Raw genomic sequence first — 19,701 nt, forward strand, 5'->3', positions numbered from 1 at the left:
TGTCAGGAAATGGAATTTCTAAGAATATACAATAAATTACTAGAGATAAGAGTGGCACCCTCCCACGAGGGGTGAATACCATCCATTTTCAAAAGGCCAGGCCTCCCCCAGAAAGTATTCCAGTGGTCTATAAAGCCAACACTATTTTCAGGGCACCAAACAGACAACCAGCGATTTAGTGATGTCGATCTGCTGTAGATTTCGTCACCACGCCAAGAGGGAATGGGCCCAGAGCAAATAACCGACCCAGACATCTGTCTCGCCAATTCACACACCGATTTAAAATTATCTTTGGTTATTTCCGATTGCTTCAACCGGATATCGTTAGCACCGACATGAATAACAATTTTAGAAAACTTACGTTTAGCCTTAGCCAGCACTTCTAAATTTGCCTCGATGTTGGTCGCTCTAGCTCTAGGAATGCATTGTACTATGGTCGCTGGAGTCGCTAAGATCACATTTCTTAAAATAGAGTCGCCAATTACCAGAGTTTTTTCAACAGGTTTTACAGCTGGTGTGTTGCTGAGGGGGGAGAACCTGTTTGAAACGTGAATAGGACGTTGGAGCACTGGTGGCTTAAATTTTCGACTATGTTCTCGAACTGTAATCCACCCGCCTTGCTGCAAAGGCTTAGCCGGGGTGCTAACTGTAGACAGACTAGCTGGTGCATCCGGAACCAAGAAGGATTCTATAAACTTCTCACTATCTCGAATTTCATGTAAGGTACGGATGCAAGTTTCCAATTCAGCAATATTCTCTGTTAGCCTAGCATTTAACCTACACTTATCACAGGTAAAGCTGTCGTTAACGGCGGAGAAAGAGTAACTAAACATATCGCACACAGAGCAGGAGACAGCCCAAGAGGGAGAGAGAGGTTGAGAAAGAGGGGATACTGGAGGGCAGAAAACAGCCATTAGACCTCGTAAGTGACTTACGTTTTATCTGGCTGATTAGGTAGAATTAGCCGAATAAACACGGTGCTCAGGGATATCAGTCCTCTTCACCTTTCAACTTAATATGGGGATTTTGTTTTAACAAAAAGCCCAAAATAATATCAAATATACACTTGAAAGCAATACAATCCTGTAACAAACTTTTTCAAACACTCGTCACTCTTTCCACCACAAACAGGAAGTCATTTCATGGTAACATGAAATGTGTGGAGTTGTGAAAAATTGAGTTTGAGTGTGTCCAGTGGACAACGGAGTGGTATCTCTGCTGTTTGCAGATGACGTCGTTCTCTTGGCCTCATCATACTGTGACCTTTGATGCGCAGTAGAGCGGTCTGCAGCTGAGTGTGATGCGGTCGGGATGAGGATCAGCACCTCCAAGTCTGTGGCTATGGTCCTCTCCTGGAAAAAGATGGTTTGCCCTCTTCAAGTAAGGGAGGAGCAACTGCCCCAGGTGGAGGAGTTCAAGTAGGGAAAAAGGGATTCGGAGATCAACAGCCGTCTAGGTGCAGTGGCCACAGTAATGTGGGCATTGTATTGGACGGTGGTGGTGAGGAAGGAACTGAGCCGCAAGGCAAAGCTCTCGATTTACCAGTCGATCTTCGTCCCTACTCTCACCTATGATCATGAGCTATGGGTAGTGACCGAAAGACTGAGATCGCGAATACAAGCGGCCAAAATTGGGTTTCGCCGTAGGGTGGCAGGGCTTACTCTCCTTGATAGAATGAGGAGCTGAGCTATCCGGGAGGACCTCAGAGTAGAACCGCTGCTCCTCCGCATTGAAAGGAGTCAGCTGAGGTGGTTTGTGCATCTGACAAGGATGCCTCCTGGGCGCCTCCCTCTGGAGGTGTTCCGGGCTCGGCTACTGGGAAGGAGACCCAGGGGTAGACCTAGGACACGCTAGAGGGATTATATCCAAAGGCTGGCCTGGGATTTCCTGGGGATCTACCGGGATGAGTTAGCGGAAGTTGCTGGGGGGAGGGACGTCTGGGCTGCTCTGCTTGCCCCTTTGCCACTGCAACTCTGACCTGGATTAAGTGGTTTAGAGAATGGATGGATGGATGGATGGATGGATGGACCTCTTACGGAAATAAGGTAGATACCCTAATTGACTTAACACAGGCAATGTATGGTAACATGAAATGTGCGGAGTTGTGAAAAATTGAGTTTGAATGTCTTTAGCCTTGGTGTATGTAAACTTTTGGCCTCAACTATATGTTGCAAAACGATAGCTAACTATTCCTTTTCGATATCTTACTGATAAGTGAATTATCAGTAAGATATCGAAGTCTATCCAGAGTAAGATAAGAGTTTGTTCCCATGGTGATGAGCTGCGCAAGGGCTATAAAACACTCAGATACCAAAAACAAAGAATAAGAATGAAATGTAGAAGACGGAAAATGAACAAGTAGTGTCAGACCTGCACTTATTTTTTTATATCTATTTTTCCCCTTGAAGTGCTTTTCATAAGGATCTTTATCATTCTTTTAATTAGGAGACTAATTTTATAACATAGTGCCATATCCTTGTCTTTTTTCTCATTGTAAGCCATTAGTACTTTATTAGCAACCCAAATTACTGAGTGAGCCTTTCATATTATTAATTACTTCTTAAATAAACATATAATTTATTGTGAATGGCTTCATTGTATTTATATATAATATATTATATAAATATAGTAAAAGAGAATGTTCTTGTAAATATCTTTATCAGCTTTAATATTTCAAAATACTGAATGTTCCTTCCAGTTTAAGCTTTATTACACAAAAACACAAGTTTTTAATGGCTTTCACAGAAAATACTAATTCAGCTTAGTTAATTTGACTGATAAATTTTAACTGGCTGTAAAAAAAAAAATAGCAGTCTGTGCCATCATGTTTTGCACACTGTGAACTTTCATATCCCCTTCCGAAGCACCCCTTTCCCAGTACTTGCACACGGCCCCAGTCTGTGTTCTCCAGAATCAGCCTATTTTGTTCACATGATCTGTCAGTCAAGTATCTCTGTCATAAAACTCTAATGGTGATCACATTAAGGTACAAGTCAAGAGGGAGAGAAAGAAAGTAACCATCTAGAACTAAAACAGGTTTTTTTTTTCTATTCTGCCAAACATTTCTCACCATGTTCAGTTCAACAGCATCTTCACAAAAGAAAGTATAAACTAGTCAAGTACTGCAGACATTTTGGCCAAGGATTGCCTAATTCTTTTGGCTGGACCGCAACAGCGGGGCCAGCCCTACAAACGTGAATGTCTGTGACTGGCTGACTGAGTGAGTGATGAAGTTACACCATCGGTCGGCCGGATCACATGTGTTAGGTTCAGCCATATACTAGGTTTTGACCTGGTTTAGTTGCGGCGCAGAAGCGCTGCAGCTCTACATACGCACCGGGCAGTGTTGCTAGATCAGACTGACAGTTTCCAGCCTAATCACAACTTAAAACACGCCCAATTCAATAAAAACCAGCCCAAATCATAACCTTGCCAGAAACCGGGTGGTGTAAAACCGGGGCGATCCAAGTTTTTGGTCTCCCATTCCTTCCTGTACAATTTCTTGTGTTTCCCCTACTTCGGCATGATGCTAGCTAACTAGCTAACATCCCAGCTTCAATGTACAGTGAGAGCACCTATTATCGACCACCTTTGTTCGACAGACCGGAAAAGGTAAACTGATTTGCAACTATATATGAAATAGGCGAAATATCGGTAATAACCTGCATACTTATGTAGGAAAAAAATGTCCTTGTTATCCTCCAGTGGTTATTTTTCAGTACTTTCGCAATTTTTTTCTGTGCCGGCAAATAAGTCAGAGGTGGTCCAGCGCTACCTTTTGCTTGCTAAGGGGACGTGTATCGACCACCCCATATAGCCTAAATGAATGGAACTTCACATAAATTTGCTAGCATACTGGCATACCAAGCATATAAGTGTCCTACTAGCATATAAGTGTCCTGTCTTGCGTATTTGAGGTTCATATTAGAAAGGGTGGTCGCTATCAGCAGGTCTAGGAATCCGTGCATATTCACTGTTGTAACCCAAGTTGCAGGACGCAAAATAGCAGTTATAGCAGTTTGAAATTGTGAAGCAACGTCTGCGCCATTGCATTTAATGGGTCGTGATGAGATAATTCCGAGCGTGTTGCTGGTCTTAAAGTTGATATTGTAAATAAGGCTGTATTGATATAACTAAATATATATGTATGAAGTCGGTTTTTGGCTGGACCGCAACAGTGGGGCCAGGCCTACAAACGCAAATGTCTGTGACTGAGTGATGAAGTTACACCATTGGTCGGCCGGTGTATTATATCATGTTCCACTAGCCGGCATACAACGACCTCCTAATTTAGCACAACTCCAAAACGATGTAACCAAATTCTAATATGACTAAAGGAATACAGACAGCATGTAAAACAAACAAGCAGTAGATGGATTACATCCACATCCATTACTAACTTAAATAAAGCAGTATCTATATTTCTAATTATTGATGGTCACAGAATGTCATTACCATTTGTGGTCAAGAAGATATTTCAAATAGGGGATACATTTTCATATTTTACTGAATTACTTGTCTGAGTAACTTGTCTGCTACTAATAAGTCACATAAAGTTTGAGGTGATCACAAAGGGTTCCATTTAAACAAACATTAACATAATCCGATGTTACAACTGTGAAGTATGTGTGGGGCAGTTGTAACAGAGATGCAGTACAATTTTCCAACAAAAAATAACTGCATAAATCATTAATATCTTCAATATTTACAGCACAAAATTCAGGTTGGTACAACCAATTAGGAAGGTCATGTTTTCTTTTTTGTTTTATTGCCAAAATGGTATATATTCGGGATTGGATGAGTCATGGTTTTGTCATGTATTAAACACACTTTTTTGTCTATGTAGTCATGTCAATGGGGAAGAGAAAAGAAACCTATTTCAACTCATTCTGATTTTCTGTAGGCTTTACATCATTTGTTGGCCAGTTGCTAATCATGTGTGAGGTGAAAACCTGGTTCTACTTCGTCTACATCTATTTACATTCTATATGTACATGTTAAACCATGCTGCATGGGGATATACTTACTCTGTCATTGCTTAGCAATGTCTATGAGTAATCAATGTCCAATCAATGTTGAACAGGAGACAACAAGTAGACAATGGATTGAAATAAATGTATTTAAAACATGATGAAATGACAACGCCACATCCAAATCCAATTCCACTCAGTTCATTTAAGCCATGCCATTGTTGTGAATTAATGATGGACTCATGCGTTATCATTTTTCTTTCTTTCATTTGAGCAACACTGAGTCATTTTACTGTTGTGAACAGATCGCTGGCATTTTATGATCTTCCCTGGTTTTATTTTGTTTAATAAGACATACAGTAATTATAGCATAGCGTGATAAACTATTTAGCTACAGGTTTAACAGACAATTTAAACTGGCCCATAATAAATGTTTAGTTTTATTTTAATTCTGATGGAAGAAAATTTGAACAAGTTTGAACAAATTACTCTTATTTATCAGATTTGTTCAAACTCAATCTTTGAAAAAAGTGACAGCCTAAGTCTGCACCTCCCGCAACACAACTTGAATGAGAAACATCTGATTAGTATAGCCTTATCCTCATACTTCGTTGCAGATGTAGATGTATGGAAATTGGCAGTACATCCTATGCAATGCGCACAGCTCTTATAGGGAATGAAAAAAGGCAATTTTATTGGTTAGTAATAAATCCAGTTGCACCTCACCGACTGATAAAATATTCAGTATAATCCAGCCCATTTTCCAGGTCCACTGTGTGCTTTGAGCAGTACGCTCCTCACCTCTGGTAACAAAAATACAAATGTTCACTAGCCACGCCCAGGGTGCCCATGCACTGCATGCACAGTCCATTGACTGCACCCATATGCCATGTGACATTGAATCTGGAAAATAGAGCCCAAGGGGCTAATTTAATTTTAAGATGACAATTCCAGTGATGGCGATACTGAAAAATATGCTGTCAATTGCAATATAAGACCACTGTAATGATAGAAAGCATTAGTCAACATTAATGATTTATCAAGATTCAGCCTGTAATTATGGTGTATTACTAGACTATTTTCTCTACTTTCTTAGCATGTTGTGATAGGGCATTATAGCATCATAGCTGACAGGAAATCAGCAAATTTATTTTGCAATAGGGGCTACTGCAAATGTCATGTGTCAATTTTAGTTTCTTTATTGCAGACAGCGATAAGATGTGATCTCACTTGAACGAGTGCAATCTGACATTTTTTCAGTAAATCTTCCATCTATATCTCTAGGCTTCCATTCACAAGAAAAATTGATAACGGACCTCAGATCACTCAAGGGCATCTTTCAGCTACATGGAGCTCTCCATATAATTGCCAGGGTAACAAATTGTTCTCAAAGTGTATACCACTCTGTATACCCTTAAATGCATGTTAGAGCACATAAACTCAGGGGCATAGGAAGTGGGGGGACAGGGGGGACATGCTCCCCCAATATTGGAAGCAGATAAACTTGCCCAGTTAAACCCCCAATAATTGTAAAACCCTTTCTGTGTACTTCTATTTTGAAAGGCATGTTGCAGGAATGCAGTCAACAAGTTTGCCCAATACAGCAAATATCATTCTTTTGAATGGAGCCCAATCTTTAAAAAATCACCCCATTCAAATTGTGCATCATGAGATTTTGCAAGGAAGTTTGCAGGCGTATGGGAGGAAGGTAAGGTGAATACTATGCCATTACTAATAATATATTCAAATAAGTTGCTTGCATTGTTCAAATTGTAATATGTAGTTATTATAATTTTATATGTATTGTTCAACGTCATTAATTGAAAATGCATTAATCAACTCCGTTTTGGGTGTCTTATGTATGTCAAAAAAATAGAACCTTTTGGTTCATTCATGAATCTACGGTAAAATCTAGAAAGATGGACGACCCAGTAGCTGAGTTGGTGGTCTTCATTTAATTTATTTCCAGCATCCTTTCATCCAAAAATAAGCCAACAAAAGCAGCCAAAAAACAGATCCAGTCCATCGTTTAATCTGGCGCAATGCATCGTATTACCATGTTTGACACACGTTTCGTATTAACATAATGTTGCACTGAACAGAATTTCCATGATGAAGTTCCAAATATTTTTCTTTATTCTTGAGAGTGACATTTTGGTAGGGAGAAATGGGAATTCAAAGACTTTTTTATATACTGTATGTGTTTGTTTTTGGAATGTTCTCATATGCCTGCACCTAACTGAAAATAATTTCCTGTTGAGAACAAACTATCCATTTTATCTTTCCATCTTTCTTTATGTCATACTGTCAGAAAATAAATAGGTTTTGATATATTTGATAGATTCTATAAGTATCAGTAGAGGCTTTGGATGGGTAGAGAGAGGCGATGTTGAGGTGTAGAGTAGCTCTTATTCAGCCTTGTTCAGTTGGCACATTTATTGCACATTTACTACACATGCATTTAGTTATGTGTCTAAAAACAAACTGTTTGTGATTAATTTAATTCATGCATTTCCATATCAGAGGGTTAAATAAGGTTTAAGTTGATTAAACATGATACTTTCATTATTGTGCCGACTTGAGGGTGTCTACTGTTGGGCGATTACTGACTAGGAGATAGGCTATCTCACATACATACAGAACAATAAATAAAAAACAAAGCCAGCTCTTGCAGATGAGAATGCATGAGACTAGTATGTGTCTACATTTTAATACCCATAGCTGGCTTTGGTATCCCCCCCAATGTCAAACTCACTCCTATGTCCCTGCATAAACTTTATGTATAATACAGAAGATTGATAATGCAGCCATATTTAATAACATTATGACTAGTTTTACACGATGCATGCACATAATTGTAAATTTTGCCCTAATGCCAGAGGGATAATAATAAAATTTCTATAATTATGCTTTCGTTTGAAAAACTACCAGTCTTTTCCCATTACTACAATATCTGATGTATTTGGGTGGTATAAATACATGGTTATGAAAAAACCCTATTCTATGTTGTATATACGATACACACTTTCACACTTTTTTAGCTCTCTTCCCATTGTTCTTAACGTGGCTATTACGTTTCATCGTTCATAACATCAGTGAGAGATAGCAAGGGTTTGTAATTTATTTTTATGTCACCATTTCAAACTGATTATCCTGCAGCTCATGCAAATGCGAAATTGTGGGTGTCTTTTCTGCCAGAATCAATTGGTTTGTTTTTAGGAGTTCTTAGCTTTGTTTGTTTTTAATACAGCTTGCAGTATTAGGTTGAGATAAAGCCGGGTGGCAGCATCCATTCATTCAGGAGTTTGGCTGCATGTACAGTAACTTGTGCTTGTCTGTTGGGTACGAAAAGCCTCTGTCATCACAGATCAGACTGCATAGAAGGCGTGGATGCTGGTAAAGCCCCGACTTAACTGCATGCTGACAGCTCCTAGCACATTCTGGGAACCCCAAGAGAAACACAGTAATCATCATTAGGGCACCTCAGGCTGAGTCGTTATCAGCTTACAATTATTGTTTAAGATGAGCATTACATTAGAGACACTGTAATGTTTCTGAAAAAAAAACCATGGGATGTGTGTTCATACCAACATCCAGGCACCACATGCGTGAACCTTTCTTAGCTCATTGATGAACCCTTAACATCACCAAACAAAAGACTTTCCCTTTGATGTACTTTCATGCAAAACAAATGAAACCCTTCCGAATAAGAATAACTTAACTGACAGATCTTATACATTTAACAAGAATATCATGTGAACCAGTAATAAAAAAAATAGACTGAAATGTGCAGTTTTTTTTGTATCTTTTTGAAATGGTCTCTTTTTAAAACAGGGTGAAGGACAGCATCCCCCTTTTCAAAGTCAAGACCTGAATGCTCACCGGCATCATAAAGGGAAATGCAACACTGCTTTCCCCTCCATTGCTCAAATAATGAAACCCGATGTAGCTATGAAACATATTCAAGGTGCAATGTCACTGATCCACTCTAGGGCATGTCCCCTCGCATTGTCTGGCGTCAGGGTTGAGTGACACCCAACCACATTCAGCCATTCTCCCCTGTTGTTCCAGCATCACCCCAGATGCTAGGGCTGATGGGAACCCGATATACTTGTAGGCCTCCATCCAAGAGACATCTCCCCAGGACCTGATTGAACAATGTTCTTCAGATATTCTTCAGGAATGTAACAATCAACCTCACTTTGATTAAAACCCAGGTCTGACAGCCATCTGAATGGGGGGGACTCTATACTCTGGTATAAGCCAACACGCTTTCCAGGATCTATTAAAGCAAAACCTATTCTTGCTTCAACAATTTCATGCACCCTCTGTGACAAACTAATTGTGCCACCTTGTCCTCATGAATCTCCTCATTAGTGGTGCCAACTGACCAATAGTAATTCCCCTTCTCCAAAATTAACCCATTTCCTTTTTGAGACTCTTTACAAACACATTGAACATCCAGTCTGAGTCCTATCACCCCTTAATGACATTGAAATATGTACTGTACTTATTTACCTGTTATACAGTATAATGTGCTGCACACTGAATTACCATTAGTGTGTTACATATAGGGTATGTAGTAAATTCATATATACAGTGAATGAATAACAATGAATTCAAGCAGTGGAGCTGTAGTTTGGAAAAACAGGAGAGAAGATTGCATTTAGGTGCTGCAGGTAGGCAAGGCAAAGAGGAGGATACCCAAGATCTCACCTACAGCTGGTGCCTTCTGGTCATAGGGTGGACATTCCAGGGCACCTGGCTGGGACCTGCCAAAAATGGCGGAGTAGATGGCAATCCGCATGCTCTGCTTGCAATTCAGCCTCAGCCAGTCCCCCTCACAGACCACCTTGCTCTTATACTTATCTGTGAAAGAAATGATCCATCACGAGCTATCCCTTTTCCCTTACAGCAAAATGTTGGATACATACCGTACAATTACATTTAAAAAAAGGACACAAACTAACTTTACCTCATAATCTCCTATCGGGGGTTAAAGCACATGATTTTTCCAGTGTGCACTTTCTAAGTCTTTTCTGTGAAAGGAAATTCTGAAAATACTGAATAAAATGCATTCATGTCAATTATTATTCCAAAAGACAGCACCATTTGTGGCTTGTCCTTACACTGGCGGTTCCCCAGCTAAAACCCTGGAGAGCCACAGGGTGTCCTGGCTTCCATTGTTACTGAGAATTTCATTGATAAATGAAAGCAGGCGATGACACAATTAACTTACAACACATCACTTGATTTCTTGAATCTGAATTGGCTGTTGATTTATTAATAAATGAATCATGCTTTATGGGTAAACAAATAAATTAATAATTAAAGCCGCAAGCGGCGTTGGGAGGGGTCCAAGCATTGGCACCATCGCGACCCCTATGGAGTGATTTTAAAATGGCTTTGTCCTCATGATCATAAGCCTTCACCCAACATATCTACTGAATATCATGATGATCGTATAAAATATTGATGACTTATGGCCAGATTTGTGCTAAGAGACGCTGGCGGATGACTTATTTACGTCGCCATGGATACGTCCTGGCCGCTTCCCGTAAAGGCCTTTACTTTGTCGTAACACTTAGATAGCATGTCGTAACACTTAGATGGTCCGGCGTGTATGCACAGCTGCAGTGTTGCTGCGCCGCAACTAAAAAAGGCGTCACACTAGTGTTGTCACGATACCAAAATTTTGACTTTGATACTGATACCAGGTTTAGTATTACGATACTCAATACTGAAATGATACTTGAAACTTAAACGATGCTAATTCGATACTCGGTACCTAACGATACTGAAATTACCTTAATAGATCAGAAACGTAATGTCCACAAGGGTTGACCTCATTTTCGAATTCATGGTTTATTAACTCTCTGGGGTCTAAGGGTAAAATGAGGCACACTGGTGATTGTGCGATGCTCTGACATTTGTGTAAATTTCATCAACTTTATATACAGTGATTCCAAAGTGTTTCATATCTTTGTTTTCAGCACACACTCAGCTACAATAATATGGCAGCAGTAAGTAGGTCATAATCATGTGTGGATTGTAAACTGCTCTAAAAACACACAAACTGTAAACAGTAGTTTTGAACATGCACAGGAATGTTGAAATAAAACACACTAAACAATTGTGAATAAGACTTTTGGTCACTGAAATGTGTTCTTCAAGGTCTTGGGTATCAAAAGATGACAAAATATTTTAGCAAATCCAATGAGAAATATAAAATAAATTGCTAAAAGTTAGTGTTGTGACTACTATTTTTCAACAACAGGTGAGAATGGGAGGGCAAATGGCCTTTCTGTAATGAATATGCATTGGGTAGGAATACCTGCCAGCTAAGTAGGCTATTCACACCTGGCCGCATGCCTCCCCACCACTAAGACAAAAACTCAGTGAGCCATTTAGAAGACAGAAACAAAGACAACTTTTGATTTTAGAACATTTATTGAAGTAAACTGCATGGAAGATGAGATGAGACTGGTGTACTCTTGCAACGTCTGCCTGGCCTCTTAGCTAGTGGTGAACTAGGCCGTGTTTCCTGATCAACATCTCTGCAAATATAATAAAAACAAAATTGTTAGGAAATGTGAAATCAAATCAAACTTTATTTATATAGCACATTTCCTTCAACAGGTGAAAATTAAATGTGCTTTACAAAAAAGGGACAAACCACTAACTAGTGAAAACAAAATTTATGAAATGTGACATCATATACAAAGAACCAAACAAACACAACCAGACGCAGAGAGGTAGCCTATAATTTTGAGAAGCAATGGTTAGAATCATTCGTAGTGTGGGAATTTACAAGCGCGCATATTAGTGAATATTCTTACAAACACACAGAGAATGTAATACAGCACACATTTACAAACAATGCAAGCTATCAACGAAAAAACATTAGCTTAACTAAATAAACACTGATATTCCAACTAAACTACAAGCAACTCATCAATAACAATGCCTCAATCTGAACTAGGCTAGGTCTGTTTAGCTAAGTGGTTATTTTATTGCTATTTCCCGAACTTACTTAGAGTATGCTAATATCGATTGTGCAAGGACATCAGTTTTAGAATCCTAGCCACGCCACTACACGCCAGGCATGAGCTATTTATTACGAATATGATCGAAAAACATACAGTCTACCTGATACTTCTAACACAACCAGACGCAGAGAGCCTAGCCTATAATTTTGAGATGCAATAGTTCGAATCGTTCGTAGTGTGGGAATTTACAAACGCGCACATTGCTGGATATTCCTACAAACACACAGATACGTTGCAATACAGTACACATATTTACCAATATGATCATAAGAAATATACTTACGCATGAAGTTGATCCTCAGCTGGATCAGTTCGCTGTTCGAAATGACACCGCTCTTCATCAGTGTCGGCTTCCGGACGGACCATTTTCCAAAATTAAACGAAATGTTCACCTCAAAAGAAGTGAATTAGGCGACACTCTGTGACATTCTATCCCGCTTTCGCAGACTTGGCATTTCTCACATGGATCTCGCATCGCCCCTCCTTTAGTCTCCTTCTATGGAGAGTAATTATAATGTTGTTAACATGTGAATGCGATTTGGGCGGACTTCCTGCTGAGCGAAATTCACATAGTAATGAGTAAAGTTTAGCGAAGCATACATGATCTAATTCATCAAATTTGGAACATTTAAAACAATTTATATTATTTGCCAATGGGCGCATTGGAAAGTCGCGATTCTAAGGTTTCTGTCAATGTTTTTGTTGCGTCTGTATGATAACAGCACGTGAAGTTAATCATCCAAATAGAAACGAAAGTTAATTTCATCTTGTCGAGCTCCGCCGGCGAAGCTCTCGACCCCAGAGGGTTAACAACCTGGTTCATTAACAACCTTTAAGTTGAAGCCTCTTCAACATATTAATATGCATAGGCCTATAGTGTTACAACACTGAACAATAGAAAAATATGTTAAATATATTTCAAAAATTAAAGTTGTAAACTAAATAATCTTTAAAACAGGTTTTTCACCTTTAAATAGATTTAAAAACAGCAAATTTAATAACAATACAGCATCTATCTATAATAAAATATTTCCAAATTGGAACACCTATTGCTACTGAAGTGAACTGAGTCAAAGCTTGCGCTGTATCAAGGAGCTGAGTGCGCAAGCGCAAGTCACCTCACTTGGCAACCTTAGTTGCTACTGCCTTCTAGCGAAGATGCTGACAAATTACACTTTTCATCTTCTCAATCAGTAATGCGGGAGACAATTTTCCCTGGCTTTTACATTTGACTCAAAACTACCGAACGTCGGAATATTCTAATACCGACCCATTTCTTTTTTTTTTTTTAGTACCGAGAAAGTGCTGAAGTTTTGGTATACTGTGCAACAATACGTCAGACACATATTCCAATCCATTGCTCAGCTTAGCAGAGAATGCACATTTCAGAGCGCCACAGAGACAGATAGAATAATAACACATAAATACACATTTCAAATAATAAATACGACATTGAGAAAAAACGAAAAAAAAAGACGTAATACCAATGGTAAGATTATATATTTATTCAATGTTTAGTCCCATATATTGACTGTAGAATGGCATGGTATAATTTAAAGAAAAAACTTTGTCTCGTTTATTTGAGTGAGCAGCGTTTTCACTGCTGTATTGGCATATTTTAGGGCTAATGTCGGGTTTATCTTGTTGCTACGGAATATTACATTACATTACATTACAGGCATTTGGCAGACGCTCTTATCCAGAGTGACGTACAACAAAGTGTATAATCATAATCAGGAACAAGTGTGTCGAAAACCCTAGAGAAGTACCGTTCCAAGTGCAGGGAACAACCGCATAGTTCAACTTGGACCCAGTAGGTTAAACTGATTAACACTAACACAAACAAGAACAGCAACAACGCAGTCTATGCAAAAATACAAGCAATAGTTAAGACGAGTTAAGACTAAGTCACCTACGAAACAGCTACCTAGTTACAACCCTAGGCATACAGGCAATTTAGAGATTAAATTGAGAATACGATTTCTCTCAGCATAATGACGGATTTAAAGACTAAACGAACTCACCCGATATTGTCTTCAAATGGACCGTATTATTTATTTAGACATTGGCAGACTACAGCATAAATTAGTATATTGTAATATAGTAATTGCAGCGAGAAACTGCAGCTGTAGGTCGTTATGTTATGGTAGCAACGGAACGAAGCGGACGATATATGTATTAGGCTACCGTCATTGTTTCATTATACCAGCGTGTTTTCGCGTGTTTGCACAGAAACTCAGAACCTATAAATAAAATGGTTTAGCTATTTCTCAGCATAATGACAGATTCAAAGACTAAACAAACTCACCCGATACTGTCTTCAAATGGATCCATGCTCAAGAAAAGTAATTATACATCCTCTCAAAAAGCTTTTACTAACAAACTCTTGGTAGCCTAGCATGCACTCTGGCTGGCACTGTGTTCCATTGCTTCTGCGACGCTCAGATCCTCCCCTCACTGCTAAAAACTAGACCCTACGGTGTCGGATTACTTGCGTCGCCATGGATGTCGCTTGCCGTAAAGAAGATGTCGTAGCACTTAGATTTGGAGCTCCAGCTCTTCCGCACCCCACCTAATGAAAAAGTCCAAATGGTGGGCAAACCATATGGCGGACATAGGTGGTCCCAATAGACAAGTTGTAGAGCACATTCAGATGCATCAGTCGATTAAGTTTTGTGTTGATCTGACTTACGGTGTGGGAGTTATGACCTTTTAAACATGACCCTTTGTTATAGCGCCACCATCTGGCCGACATAGGTGATTTGTAGTACCTGAGTAGTGGGGGGCCATAGGAACCGACCTACCAAATTTGGTTGGACTACAAATTATGGTTGCTGAGCCTCAGACATTTTAGCGGAGAAAGCTTCCACGCCCCAACGAACAAGTCAAAATGGCAGGCAAACAATATGGCGGACATAGGTGGTCCCAAAAGCAAAGTTGTAGAGCATGTTCAGATACATAGGTCCATGACGTTTTGTGTTGATCTAATGTATGGTGTGGGAGTTATGGCCTTTTACGCAAAACCCTTTGTTATAGCGCCACCATCTGGCCGACATAGGTGATTTTTATTGCCTGAGTAGTGGGGGACCATAGGAACCCACCTGCCAAATTTGGTTGCTCTAGGACTTATGGTTGCTGAGCCTCAGACACTTTTAGCAGAAAAAAATAAGAATAATAATAATCCTAACAGATACAATAGGGTTCCACCAGCTTCGCTGCTTGGACCCCTAATAATAATAATAATAATTAAAGCCGCAAGCGGCGTTGGGAGGGGTCCAAGCATTGGCACCATCGCGCCCCTTATGGAGCGATTTTAAAATGGCTTTGTCCTCATGATCATATGCCTTCACCCAACATATCTACTGAATATCATGATGATCGTATAAAATGTTGATGACTTATGGCCAATTTTGTGCTAAGAGACGCTGTCGGATGACTTAGTTACGTCGCCATGGATACGTCCTGGCCGCTTCCCGTCAAGGCCTGTACTATGTCATAACACTTAGATGGCATGTTGTAACACTTTGATGGTCCGGCGTGTGTGCGCAGCTGCAGTGTTTCTGCGCCGCAACTAAAAAAGGCGTCATGCTAGTGTTGTCACGATACCGAAATTGTTACTTTGATACTGATACCAGGTTTAGTATTACGATGCTCAATACTGAAATGATACTTGAAACTTAAACAATGCTAAATCGATACTCGGTACCTAACGATACTGAAATTACCTTAATAGATCAGAAACGTAATGTCCACAAGGGTTGGCCTCATTTTCGAATTCATGGTTTATTAACAACCTGGTTCATTAACAACCTTTAAGTTGAAGCCTCTGCAACATATTAATATGCATAGGCCTATAGTGTTACAACACTGAACAATAGAAAAATATGTTAAAAATATTTCAAAAATTAAACAGTTGTAAACTAAATAATCTTTAAAACAGGTCTTTCACCTTTAAATAGATTTAAAAACAGCATATTTTAATAACAATACAGCATTCATCTATAATACAATATTTCCAACTTGGAACACCTATTGCTACTGAAGTGAACTGAGTCAAAGCTTGCGCTGTATCAGGGAAGTGAATGCACAAGCGCAGGTCACCTCACTTGGCAACCTTAGTTGCTGCTGCCATCTAGCGAAGATTCTGACAAACTACACTTTTCATCCTCTAAATCAGTAATGCGGGAGACACATTTCCCTGGCTTTTACATTTGACGCAGAACTACTGAACGTCGGAAAATTCAAATACGAAACCGTTTTTTTTTTTTTTTTTTAAGTACCGAGAAAGTGCTGAAGTTTTGGTATACCGTGCAGCACTACGTCAGACACATATTCCAATCCATTGCTCAGTTTAGCAGAGAATGCACATTTCAGAGCGCCACAGAGACAGATAGAATAATAACACATGAATGCACATTTCAAATAATAAATATGACATTGAGAAAAAACGGGAAAAAGACGTTACATCAACTCGCGAATTGCGTGGTGCCCGCGAAGTAGACTGCCGTTTTATTTATTTAGACATTGGCAGATAAGAAAAGTTTTAGTTACGTTGACCTAGAAAACGCTATTCCAAAAGCAAAATCAGACATGTCATACATCGTTAGAAAGCTTATAATCTCACCTACTGAATAAATGAATTGTCAATAAAGCCAAATTGCACTAAGAAGGGCGACCACGCCGTAAGCAACAGGTGTGGTATTAGGCACAGCTATTTTTGAAAATATCCGACATTTCACAAACGGATTATCCAAGACAATATATGACCACTCAGTCGCAAAAGGGACATCTCTACGCGTAAAACCAATGGTAAGATTGTATATATATATTCAATGTTTAGTCCCAGATATTGACTGTAGAATGACGTGGTATTTTTTTAAAAACTTTGTCTCGTTTATTTCGTTATTCAGTGAGCATTCAGTGAGCGTTTTCACTGCTGTATTGGAATATTTTAGGGCTAATGTCAGGTTTATCTTGTTGCTACGGAATATTACATTACATTACAGGCATTTAGCAGACGCTCATATCCAGAGCGACGTACAACAAAGTGTATAAACATAACCAGGAATAAGTGTGCCGAAAACCCTAGAGAGAAATACCGTTCCAAGTGCGGGGAACAAACGCATAGTTCAACTTGGACCCAGTAGGTTAACCTGATTAACGCTAACACAAACAAGAACAGCAACAACGCAGTCTATGAAAACATTCAAGCAATAGTTAAGACGAGTTAAAACGAAGTCACCTACGAAACAACTACCTAGTTACAACCCTAAGCTTACAGTCAATTTAGAAATTAAATTGAGAATACGATTTCTCTCAGCATAATGACGGATTTAAAGACTAAACAAACTCACCCGATATTGTCTTCAAATGGACCGTATTATTTATTTAGACATTGGAAGACTACAGCATAAATTGCGTCTTTTGTTTATATTCAATATTAGTAATTGCAGCGAGAAACTGCAGCTGTAGGTCGTTATGTTATGGTAGCAACGGAACGAAGCGGACTATATATGTATTAGGCTACCGTCATTGTTTCATTATACCAGCGTGTTTTCGCGCGTTTGCACAGAAACTCAGAACCTATCAATGAAATGGTTTAGCTATTTCTCAGCATAATGACAGATTTAAAGACTTAACAAACTCACCCGATACTGTCTTCAAATGGATCCATGCCAAAGAAAAGTAATTATTCATCCTCTCAGAAAGCTTTTACTAAGAAACTTTGGGTAGCCTATCCTAGCATGCACGCTAGGTAGCACTGTCAGACCGTCTCCTCACTGCTAAAAACTAGACCTACGGTGTCGGATTACTTGCGTCGCCATGGTTGTCGCTTGCCGTAAAGAAGTTTACTCGATGTCGTAATCGTTTAGATTTGGAGCTCCAGCTTTTCCGCACCCCACCTAATGAAAAAGTCCAAATGCTGTGCAAACCATATGGCGGACATAGGTGCTCCCAATAGGAAAGTTGTAGAGCACATTCAGATGCATCGGTCGATGAAGTTTTGTGTTGATCGGACTTACGGTGTGGCAGTTATGGCCTTTAAAAGTATGACCCTTTGTTATAGCGCCACCATCTGGCCGACATGGGTGATTTTTAGTGCTTGAGTAGTGGGGGGCCATAGGAACCCACCTGCCAAATTTGGTTGCTCTAGGACTTATGGTTGCTGAGCCTCTGACATTTTAGTGGAGAAAGCTGCCACGCCCCAACGATAAAGTTAAAATGGCGGGAAAACAATATGGCGGACATAGGTAGTGCCAATGGCAAAGTTGTAGAGCATGTTCAGATGCATAGGTCGATGAAGTTTTGTGTTCATCTAACTTATGGTGTGGGAGTTATGGCCTTTTACGCAAAACCCTTTGTTATAGCGCCACCATCTGGCCGACGTACGTGATTTTTAGTGCCTGAGTAGTGGGGGCTCATAGGAACCCACCTGCCAAATTTGGTTGCTCCAGGACCTATGGTTGCTGAGCCTCAGACACTTTTAGCGGAAAAAAATAAGAATAATAATAATCCTAACAGATACAATAGGGTTCCACCAGCTTCGCTGCTTGGACCCCTAAAAAAAATAAGAATAATAATAATCCTAACAGATACAATAGGGTTCCACCAGCTTCGCTGCTTGGACCCCTAATAATCCTAACAGATACAATAGGGTTCCACCAGCTTCGCTGCTTGGACCCCTAATAATAATAATCCGAACAGATACAATAGGGTTCCACCAGCTTCGCTGCTTGGACCCCTAATAAACAAACAAGACACAATAGTACAGTGGTTGTCCTCAGACAAACCCAAACATTCCTTTAATCTGCAGCTCCACAGTGAAGGACAATGGGGAGAATGCAGAGTTGAAGGGAGGAAATTTCAGTAAAACCTCCCCGGAACCCAAAGTGCAGAAAGAGAGAGATAGGGAGAGAGAGGAGGAGCTATCAATAGCAGGTCCAAGCTTTTTGCATGCGTGTAAGCACTGACACCTGTTATTTAAATCTCACCAAAATGCTTAAACTTTGTTGGCCAGATTCCATTGGAGAGGAAGAACAAAGGCCTGCTGAAAAATGCAAGATCGAGCATGCAGACAAAGTGTAAATAAAGTACCAGGATGGAATATTCAGTTCTCACTTCTATTCAGCCTGTTCTATTCAAGTGAATAAAAGGGAAGAAAGGAGGTGTTAATGATGGGTGAGGAAGTGAGAGGAGGGAGTTTTCAAATTTGTTATTCTTTCCCCAGAATAATGCCTTGAGCATCCTGACAAAATGGGAGAGGCAAAGAAAAGATTAGGCAGGAGTGACAATGCACGGCATGGAACACGGTGCACTGGAAGGATTAGGGCAAGGATTCCAGTGAGACGAGTGATGCAGACAGGCAGACTAAGAGTGAGAGGGTAGGGGGGCACTTACTTGGCCGGCATTTGTACCACACAATGAGGTATTTGCTTCTGCCTGGGCATGGGTCTGTCCCAAATAGGCGGCTGTTGACAAGGACCTGACAGCTCCTCTTATCCTGGCACTCATCCAGCATCTTCTGAGAAAGAGGGAGAGGGACAGAAAGTGACAGGGAGTGGGAGACAGAAGGATTGGGAAGAAGAGAGGGATAGAGAGAGCAGTGAGAAAAAGGGATTGGGAGAAAGACAGAGTGGGGGGGGGGGGGGTAGTGAATGAGTGCTAAGTGACTGGAAACCCAC

The 19,701-nt window shown here is 39.9% G+C and overlaps 1 protein-coding gene across 7 annotated transcripts in view; it reads right to left on the reverse strand.

The window, feature by feature from the left end:
- LOC118229935 (protein eva-1 homolog C) overlaps positions 1-19,701 on the reverse strand; it is a 173,289-nt gene that overhangs the window by 60,273 nt on the left and 93,315 nt on the right. For 6 of the 7 annotated variants that reach the window (XM_035422496.1, XM_035422495.1, XM_035422492.1 and 3 more), the window contains 2 exons: positions 19,418-19,541; positions 9,687-9,839 (listed from right to left, as the gene is read on the reverse strand). In XM_035422496.1, coding sequence (XP_035278387.1) covers positions 9,687-9,839; positions 19,418-19,541 — 277 coding nt within the window. The remainder of the gene's footprint in view (positions 1-9,686; positions 9,840-19,417; positions 19,542-19,701) is intronic. The other variant, XM_035422494.1, reaches the window with a different exon arrangement.

This window comes from Anguilla anguilla, chromosome 6 (genome assembly GCF_013347855.1).
Source record: "Anguilla anguilla isolate fAngAng1 chromosome 6, fAngAng1.pri, whole genome shotgun sequence".
Lineage (NCBI taxonomy): Eukaryota > Metazoa > Chordata > Actinopteri > Anguilliformes > Anguillidae > Anguilla > Anguilla anguilla.